Here is a 10000-nt window from a genome sequence, read left to right as displayed (position 1 = left end):
TGACAATCCTGACTATGACTGGGGCATAGTAAAAAAGACTCCCAGTGATACTGTTGCTGACCTCCCTATGGTTACCCACTCATCAGAGACTTATACCCCTCCATCTGACATCCACGAGCTTTTAGTTTTGGTCAGAATTCTGAAACAACTTAGCCTTAGTAAACAGCATACTACCTAAACTACTACTAACCTGCTAAAAACCGTCGCCTAATAACCTGCTGGAAAGTGCAGGATCAATGCTGAACCGTATTTTTTATATGCTTTAAAAAGTGGAAGTTTCACCAGAAGAAAGGACACCACATACTTTCCACACTAGCTCCCGAAGGGAAAGAAGGTTCAGTGCAAGAGGCTGTAGCCGAAGTCTCTCAGTTATTTAATGAAGTCTTTGGTGAACTAGCTGTATCTTTACCACCACCTGATATGGCATCCCTTGATGACCCAGCTTTGCTTCTCAATATGACAATGCAATTAATGCAGGATATTGAAGATGAATTTGAGAGGAAAATGCAAGAGGAACATCGAACTGAAAGCAGCCCTGACCAATATGAAAGACTTCGCTCCATCATTCAAGAACTACACTCACTATCAGATGGCCTTGCAAAACCGACAACCAGAAGAGAAGCACGTTACTACTGAAACTCCAAAACTTACTGAAAAAAGTAGGTGTACTTTAAAGTTATAAAATATGTTGATAAGTTAAGTATATCTTAGTTTTACCAAACCACTGAGCTGATTAACAGCTCTCCTAGGGCTGGCCCGAAGAATTAGATATTTTTACGTGGCTATGAACCACACCTAGCAACGGGACCTACAGCTTATTGTGCGATCCGAACCACACTATATTGAGAAATGAATTTCTATCACCAGAAATAAATTCCTCTGATTCCTCGTTGGCCGAGGCCCGCCCTTTTGGGGAAATTTTGTTCCCCGGAAAACTTTTCCCCGTTAAACCAACCCGGGGTAATTTTTTGGGGGCAAGCCCCCCCGAAAAAGCGCGAAAACCACTCGTCCAGTGAGGAACTATAACATGTTGCTAATCTATAGTTATTTTCACAATTTTATGCAAATTGATCAGCTCTCTTCTGGTATATCAATGTATTTCTCACCAAAATTCCTGGCCTGTTGCTAAAGTTATTTGTTTTACCATGGTATTAATCTTAACTGACTTTGGACTGAAACGTTTTCCACCAATGTCCCTTACTTGTGAGTGGGTTTACTAAGAATTATCTTGATATTTATGGTTACTGTGTTATGCAGATGAACTACTTTAGTCTTGTCTACCCATCATTTGATTATTATTCTTTTGCTAGATCCTCTGCAATACTTAAGAGTATTAACATTAAACTGAATGGTGGTAAGTCTAGCATTACCAGTAAGAAAACTGACAACACTATCAAAACACTATGCACATTCCATATGAATGTTATTTATCCAAATGCATTATTCTCCAAATTTATCGTGAATTGCATGTAGTTTCCACTGTCATGTTCATTTTGGTATTTGATTTTAATTGTTTGGGATATGATAATGCTCAGCTGTCTTTAAGAAGTTTGGTTCTAGCTAGAAATTCCAGATTTAGTAGTTAAGAAGCTTGGTTCAAGCTAAAAATTCTTGCTTTAAGTTGGAAAATTTCATTATTTTATTAGGCAATTAATCATGTTAAATTTACCGCCCCCACTGCTTGTTTTGCTGCATCTTTTAGGCCTTTTCATTCATGCATTTAAACTTTCCCACTCAGTATATCTGCAAATAATCCATTTCAAGTTTCTCCATACTACAATTACTGTCTTTCTCCTCATAAACCTCAGAATTTATTCTGCAAGTCAGCCTCTTCTTTCCACCATATGGATAGGTTAGCAGACATCACCTGGACATGCCTTTGTGTTGTCCACAAACGTTTTTGTTGTCATTTGTACTAAAAGCCATTCCTTATCTAGTTCACACAAAGTACTTTCTATGTCCTGTTTTCCTCACCTTTCATTATCCCATTCCATATTTTGTTAATTAATAAAAGTGTATAAACTTCTTTTACCTAACTTTATGAAATTTCAGCTTTTCTTGCTACATTTCTGTCATCTTCGTGGCAGTTTTGCTTAAATAACAGACATCTCATAAGAATGTGCCTGTTTCCTTTCGGGCATCTCCTAAATCAATCAAAATTAACACATCCTAAACTATGGGAGTTGAAAAATACAGAATGGAAACTATTCAATGTCTTAGAGTTTTCTACATTAGTTGCTTGTTAAAAAATCATGATCAAGGCTATGAAAAATGCATATTTCCTGAATGTACGGCATACTCAGTGGGCACTACTGAAATAATTAAAGAATGTGAAAAAAAAAAAAAACACTGCAGGTTTACAAAAAACACTTTCACAATTGAGTAATTTTTTTTTAAGATAATGCTTCTGATAACCAGAAATACTGAAGTGTACTTCATATGCAACACTATCATACTACCCGATCAGTCGCCCACATATCGTTTATGTGCCGTCATTCAATACCCTAAGAGATGAAGTTTAGCATACTGATAAACCCTTGTTTTTTTTCTTGCTCAGGATTCTACCATCTTTCATGTGCATTAGTATATCTAAAGTTACAAAAACCCATGGAAAAGGAGTAAACTGTGAAACACTTGAAGCTACTGAACCAGAGATAAACGATAAAATGATTGCATCACTATTGGATATAAATAGAAAAACTGAAACACGTACAAGTATGGATGAGTTGCATAGCAACAAGCAAGGATGTTTTAACAAACACCCCATGAATAAGATTAGTGTGAAACGTAGCAGTGATGGCGAGTCAGAGACAATTAAACGACAAGTGATTCAAGGTGCAGCACACAGAGGTAGGTACGCCTCGGGCTACGAAGATTTATCAAATGGTAGCACTAACAAAACGTCCGCTAGATTAATCAGCCTTCTGAATAGCGTGCTGAATCTTCATTCTGGTGTAAAAGCCACGGACACAGAAGAAGCCGTCCCACCAACAGAAGTGAAAGTAATTCCTAAAAACACAAACAGCACTGATCTGTCTCAAGTTTTGGATGATTTGTTTAAGGTGGTGACATTCAAAATATCCAACGAGGCTTTTTCAAAGCTTGTTTTTTCCAGATGACTCAAACACAGAGAGCAATGCATCCAATAAACTTACATCTGCAACGAACTCAAATATAATGAGGGAGGACATTTTTCCCCCAAAAGCAGTGAAAAAAGATAAAACTACCATGACTGAAATTAGAAGTAGGAAAGTTCCAGATGAAAGACTTGCTGGAAGAAAAGAAAACACCGCTCTGTCACAATTTGATCAAAACTATAAAATAAAACACCATAATGGAAAGAAGAATATTGAGAAAATTTTGAGAGACATGGATGAGATAATTGCTAAGCAGTTTGGAAGAGTAAACTCACAGAGGCTATCAGCTACCACAGGATCCCCATTACATATGGATGAAATACTTCAACAAATGCAAATTTTGATTGATTCTTCATCTGGAACTCCTTCAAAGGAACCAAGTAACTACATAAAAAAGTTTAAATCAACAGTAAAACAAGATCGTAAAGGCATGTCCGAGATAACGGATGAGATGGATAAACTTCTACATATTGAAGGCGTGAAGTCTCCCTCAAAAACTTCATCTGCATCGGACTTCCAGAGCATCCTTGATCAAATGGATGCAGTTATTCAGGAACAGAAAACATTCGCAGTCAATGCAGGAACGTTTTGAGGGCCTTGCGGAGCAGAAGGCGAAGAGTATATGGGAAAAGGGCCACAAAAACCCTCTGTTCCGTTCAAGATTACTAGTACTACCAACGAAGTATCGTACTATTCTCAGCACTAAAGGTGATTTAGTCTTATAATTCAGTCAATAAACAGTCTCTGATTTAGTCTTATAATTCAGTCAATAAACAGTCTCCATAAAATTATTTCATGTCATTAGTCAAACTAAAAAACACTTGTACTGTACTATTTAATCATCACATTTCATACAGATGCCATTTAAATTAACCAAAACAGTATCTACTTCTAAGTGACCTTTTGTACTGACAGGATAAGTGAATGACATGCTGAAAAAAGCATAGACACTTCATTTTCTACTTCCCATTAATTAACTAACAAAAGGTCATTCATATGAATTATCGTGATGCTTTATAATTTGTCTAATGAACCAACCATTCCCAACAGGACCATGACCCCAGTGATAAGAGGCTTGTTTATGAAGATACCTCCTTATCTCTTAAGAGCTTAATCTATCAAGTATAGTACTACCTGGTGGCAATTTCTTATAAGAGCTTAATCTATCAGGTACAATACATACTGGCAATCTGAACCTTGGCGCTGCTTAAGTTCTGATCATAGTCCTGATGACATTACCTGATGTCACTTTCAGAATCTTTATTCAATGAAGAAAGGTTATCTACACAAATTAATCACATTATACATTAGCAATAAAAATAGTGTTCATTCAACACTGCCATCAGGCAAATGAATGAAATTTTCAGAAAAACACTCCATGTAATTTAATCCATAAGAAACAAAAGGTAAATTATATGGTCTCATACACGCACAGAGATCTTTATGTATAAATATGATTACAGATCAGCCTGGATGAAATATGATCTAAAACTTGTTTTGCAAAAGTACTGCATGTTCAGTATTTCAAGACATTTTAAGTGTATATTGTGGAAAAAAAAGCATTTCTTATCAATCACAAGGAAAAATACTGCCAAGGCATTAACTTCTCCCTCTAAACCCCCAATATACAGTAACACTCCCTAAACTAAAACAAAGTCCTCAGCTGCTTCCTGTAGTCAGAAAGAATCACAAGGAAATTCTGAGAAAAACATTTCATGTAATACAGTGAAACGTTGCAGAAAAATTAATCCTAAACTTACACCTTATACTAAATACAAAAAAAATGCATATGATTTCTAGAAAATTTTATTACCTGAAATTATAGAAATTCTAAATAGGACTTCAAAATGGTAATAAAATTGACTAACCTGATGAGTATTGTCACAGCATAGGTGTTTGGTTTTCAGGTATTACCTATGTACAGTAAGACAGGCATCTGAAAAAAAAATCATAGCTTTAAAATTAATATTTCAGACTAGATTTTACATACACACACATACATATACTGTTATATGAGGGTTACACAATAAAAATAAAACCACAGTCACCAATATGTTCATCTTTAGCTGATGAATTATGCATGAAACCGAAATAAAAACGTTCCACAACACCCATCATTTTCTGTAGCCACAAAAATACCTTACCTGTATCATACTGGATGCCTGAAACACACTTTCAGTTTCTGGAAACTCAGTCACTAAGTTGCAAAATATCTTGCACAACAAATAGCAAACTCCTTTCTGCCACCTTCCATTTCCATACAAAATGTTCTAATCACTATATACACTTTCATCAGGCTATCAACTTCCATTCTTTCCATATGACTGAACCATTTAAAAATACTTAGATCCAACTTTATACCTATATGTACAGTGGAACCTCGACATACGAAAGTCCCAACTTACGAAAAATCCAGGTTACGAAAGCAAAGACGAAGATTTTTTTGCCTCTGCATACGAAAATAATTCAGGGTAATAAAGGGTGTTACTGTAAAGTCCCGAGATTCGCCCGGACCACCAAGAACAATTTTAAAACTCCCGCACCGCCAACTGAGTAGACTCGCCACCATCCTCCCGCTCTCCCATTGGTTCCTGATGCTAGTCATCGCCATAAGATCCTGCTCTCCTATTGGTCAGCATCTATCCCATCATGCCACTACATAAGGCATCGTTTGACCATTTCATCATATCAGCGTTATCGTACGCACACGGAATTCGTTCATTCACATATACGTATTTCGTTAGTTAACGTAAATTCTTGTTAGTGATTTCGCTTTCTACTTGTATACTTTATCGCGTTGTGTGTGAACTTAATTAACTTAATTAGCCATGGGTCCCAAGAATGTTGCTGAAGTTCACAGAAAGAAGAGAATGCTTTCTATGGAGACTAAGATGGAGATACCTTCCAAGGGCGTGACTATTTTGTCCAACAAGAGGAGCCACGTGCACGATGAGATGGAGAGGCTGCTTCTTGTATGGATTACAGAGAAAGAAATCGCTGGCGATACAATAACCGAGACGGCAATCTGTCACAAGGCCAGCGCTATTTTCGGTGATCTGATTGCCCAGGCCGAAGACGATGGAGGAGAAGGGACATCGACAGCAACCCCAGACTTCAAGGCTTCTTGTGGGTGGTTTGATAAATTCCATAAACGGACTGGCATCCATTTGGTGGTGAAGAAATTGAAATTTAAAAAAAAAAAAAAAAAAAAAAAAAAAAAAAAAAAAAAAAACCTGAAGTATAAAAAAGTAAAAAAAAATTAAAAAAAAAAAATTTAATGCTAAGTTTTTTGTAAAGTTAAGTGTTAATGTTTTCTGCCATTTGTTAATGTGTTTCGTAAAGTTTAGTGTTAATGTTTTCTGCCATTTTTTAATGTTTCGTAAAGTTAAGTGTTCATGTGTTCTGCCATTTATCCTCCTCCTCTGTCGCCACTTTCGAAGATCGCCTCATTCGAAAGGTAAGGTTCCACATTTTACTACATATGTACGTACAGTATTTCTTGTACCATGTACACTAATACACTTTATTTACAGGTCAGTCACAATTAGGTTAGGTAGTGAATGGTCCAAATTGTTGTATTTCATTGTTTATTGGTCAATTTAGCTTTATTATAAAATTTACTGTGGTGTTTTTGTAGGGCTTGGAACGAATTAGGCAATTTACATGTAAAACGTGGTTTGACATACGAAAAAATCAGGTTACGAAGGCCACTTCGGAACGGATTAATTTCGTATCCTGAGGCACTACTGTACTAATATTAATATACTAAATCTTTGTCATATCTACTTTTTCAGACTTTCATAAACATTTCAGCTCTGTAATTAAGGCCTATTTTCTTTCATTCCCTTGTTAAAACTAGTATCCCAAGACTGTCATCAAAGGAGGAAAAACCTGTCATGCTACAAATCATCTGTTGCTCCCTAGCACGAGAGGTAATGAAGCATACAAACTGACTCAACTCTTCCTGCTTTGTAACTCAAGGAGACTGGGTTTAGATCCAGGGTTTAAACAATCCAACAGGTGGTAATGTGGAAAACATGTTATAAACACAGAACAAAATAAATTACACTTTCAACCTAAAAAGTTAAATGTTTCCAGGCCTACAATAATAAAAGCGAAGTAAATTTTTCAAAGGTTGTAGTTAAGCAAGAGATACCTGCGTTATAAATCTGAGAGCGCATCTAGCTCCAAACAGTAGAGCAAAGCGTAGCGACTATTCTATGAGTAATAAGCCTTGATTTCCAAATCTGTGCATGAAAAACCAAAGGAAAGAAATTTTTCTCTGCGAGAGTTAAAAGTTACAATTGTATTATAACAACAAAAATTATGAGCCCAAATAATCATTTTTTTTTTCAAGCCAGTCATAATCTCATCGCCCATAAACATCCTTATCTCTACTGGTGTTCACTAAGGATCTGTTCTCTCCCCTACCACTTTTTTCACATTTTAACTCTACTACCCCACTTCCGTCATAACCTCTCGTGTGCAAATTATTCTTTCAACAATATATCCTCTTCCATTTCATCTTCAGATATTTGCTCTTAATCTTGCTTAATCATGGGTAATTCTGTTAACGAAGATTTGGGTTGTATTTCTATATGGGACTGTAGAAACTTGCTTTGTTTCAATGCTTTTAAAACTGTGCACTTTTTTCCCACCTGTTTGTCTCACATTCATTCTAAATTCATGTTTTAGGAATTTTGAAATTGAACTTGTGGTCTGTCAACAATTTGAAATTGGAAATTATGTATTAAAATGACTTAAAGGGTTCATCTAAATGGCTTGGCTGGTCTAAGAAGCTGATTGAGCTCTCAGGATCTGTATGTAAATTAAAGCAGCACCTTCAAACTTCATGTGGAACTTAGCTCTCTGTGTATTAGATTTTCCATGCCCGAGGAGGATCTCAACACTATAATCCTCTTAATGCTGTACAAATATAATTTTGGGTGTACTACTATCACGACTTTCTTGACTGTATGCCTCATACTCTCTCACCCTCACAAAACAACAAATTCAATAATTACAAACTCAAGGGTCAAGTAATTTGTCAAGTAATCAATCTGTCACACTATCCACTTCCAGACTGTACTGTGGGGAGAAGTCCATTAATAAATTCTATTGCAGGAAGAAGCCTATTTTGGATAACTTTTCCTGCCTTGGTACCTGCAATATAAAGTAAATTTCCTTTGTTAAACTTTCAAAATTTTCATAATTGTTGGTAAGGATTGCCAGACTTCTTATGTCAGTCAATCAAAGCAAACATTTCATGTTACTAATACAAAATGTAAAGTTTTTCTAATTAAATTGCCTTTGACCAGTGTTTGACCACAGTGCTTCTTAAATCCTTAATTTAGCCTTCAGGATTTTAGTAAATTTGCACTGTCCAGTCATATATGCCTCTTTGTTTTCAAAATGCACTGTTTTCTGACTAAATTACCTGTGACCACGTGTAGTGGTTGCTTTTAAGTTTTTAATCTAGCCCACGGTCTTTCTTTTGTTTCTTTAAAGTGAATTGGACCTTTTGTTAATCCTGTAATGTCCGCTTGTATATGCTTACCTGTACTACTGTGTTTCTCTTTGTTATGATCAGTCTTGCCCATAGTAAAAGGTCGTTAAGACCGAAAGGTCACGGCAGTTCTTGTATTCTTATTTTCCTCTGTGGCATTATCTTTATATATATATATATATATATATATATATATATATATATATATATATATATATATATATATATATATATATATATATATATATATATATATATATATATATATGTGTGTGTGTGTATACATATATACTAAATATATATATATATATATATATATATATATATATATATATATATATATATATATATTAGAGGACTCTCCCTATTCACATTCTCCGGATTCGTAGACTCACGCATTTGCGGTTTTCTCTCTGGAACATTTCCCCCATTATTCGCGGAAAATTTTTCTATGAGAAATATCCAACAAATTCCAGTTTCTTTTAATCAAATTCATCATAAAATGCACTTTTTGTGATAAAACTATTAAAAAAACCCAGGTATAAACATTTTTAGTGGGTGTTTCTTGAGTTTTAACTAACAAAATAGAAGGTTTTTAAGCATTTTTATAGATGTTCCAGCTTTTCACGGGTTCTAACTATTCGTGGGGGGTCTGGTAGGCATCCTCCATGAATACAGGGGACCACTGTATTTATATATATTCTAATGCTGATAAGCATGTACAGGCAGCCCTCGGTTAACAGGGGCATCAGTTAATGGCTATCCGGTTTACAGCACTTTTCTAGTGACGCTGTTAACGGATTTCGGTGCCGATCTCTGTTTTTAGCAGCGCCAATCTCTGGTTAATGGTTGCTGATATTCAGTTATCGGCGCCGTTAAGCAAGTTTTCAGTGCTGTTATTGCCGATTTTCGGTTAGCAGCATCGGCCGGGGAATGGAACCCCACTGTAAAATGAGGGCTGTCTGTATATAAATATAATTCAGATTTTCATTAAGTTGTACTTTAAAACTGTTTTAATATTCCATTCTACAGAAACGAATGAAGAGCCGTGCACGCTTCCTTATGTAGATGTTGCTTACAAAGTATGCATCCTCCCTGTCCTGGATCGACAACTTTCATGGCATGATGCTCGTCAGTACTGCAGGTATGAATTTCTTCAATGATTCTGAGGGAACTATTGCATCCTCACCTACTCTTGGGTAGTTGGGGACATATTTTGAGTGAGCTATTACATGATCACTTAATCTTGGGTAGTTTGGGAAAAAAAATTCAAGCAGTATGTATTTTCAAGTTTGTTAAAGGATATGGTCTAGCTTAGAATCTATTTCCCTTTCTAAATCCCTATCTTTAGGATCTA

At 35.8% G+C, this 10000-nt stretch overlaps 2 protein-coding genes across 6 annotated transcripts in view; one reads left to right on the top strand and one right to left on the bottom strand.

Moving 5' to 3' along the window:
• Window positions 1-10000, bottom strand: part of LOC135220010 (uncharacterized) — a 397255-nt gene that overhangs the window by 307505 nt on the left and 79750 nt on the right. For all 5 annotated transcript variants that reach the window (XM_064257303.1, XM_064257300.1, XM_064257306.1 and 2 more), the window contains exon 2: window positions 5006-5073. The gene's annotated coding sequence lies outside the window, so the exon portion shown is untranslated. The remainder of the gene's footprint in view (window positions 1-5005; window positions 5074-10000) is intronic.
• The window catches only part of LOC135219054 (uncharacterized), a 113915-nt gene that overhangs the window by 103330 nt on the left and 585 nt on the right, over window positions 1-10000 (top strand). The window contains exon 2 of the mRNA XM_064255485.1: window positions 9676-9787. Within this exon, the coding sequence (XP_064111555.1) occupies window positions 9676-9787 (112 nt within the window). The remainder of the gene's footprint in view (window positions 1-9675; window positions 9788-10000) is intronic.

This window comes from Macrobrachium nipponense, chromosome 1, assembly GCF_015104395.2.
Source record: "Macrobrachium nipponense isolate FS-2020 chromosome 1, ASM1510439v2, whole genome shotgun sequence".
Classification (NCBI taxonomy): domain Eukaryota; kingdom Metazoa; phylum Arthropoda; class Malacostraca; order Decapoda; family Palaemonidae; genus Macrobrachium; species Macrobrachium nipponense.
This window is presented reverse-complemented; position numbering and strand designations above follow the sequence as displayed.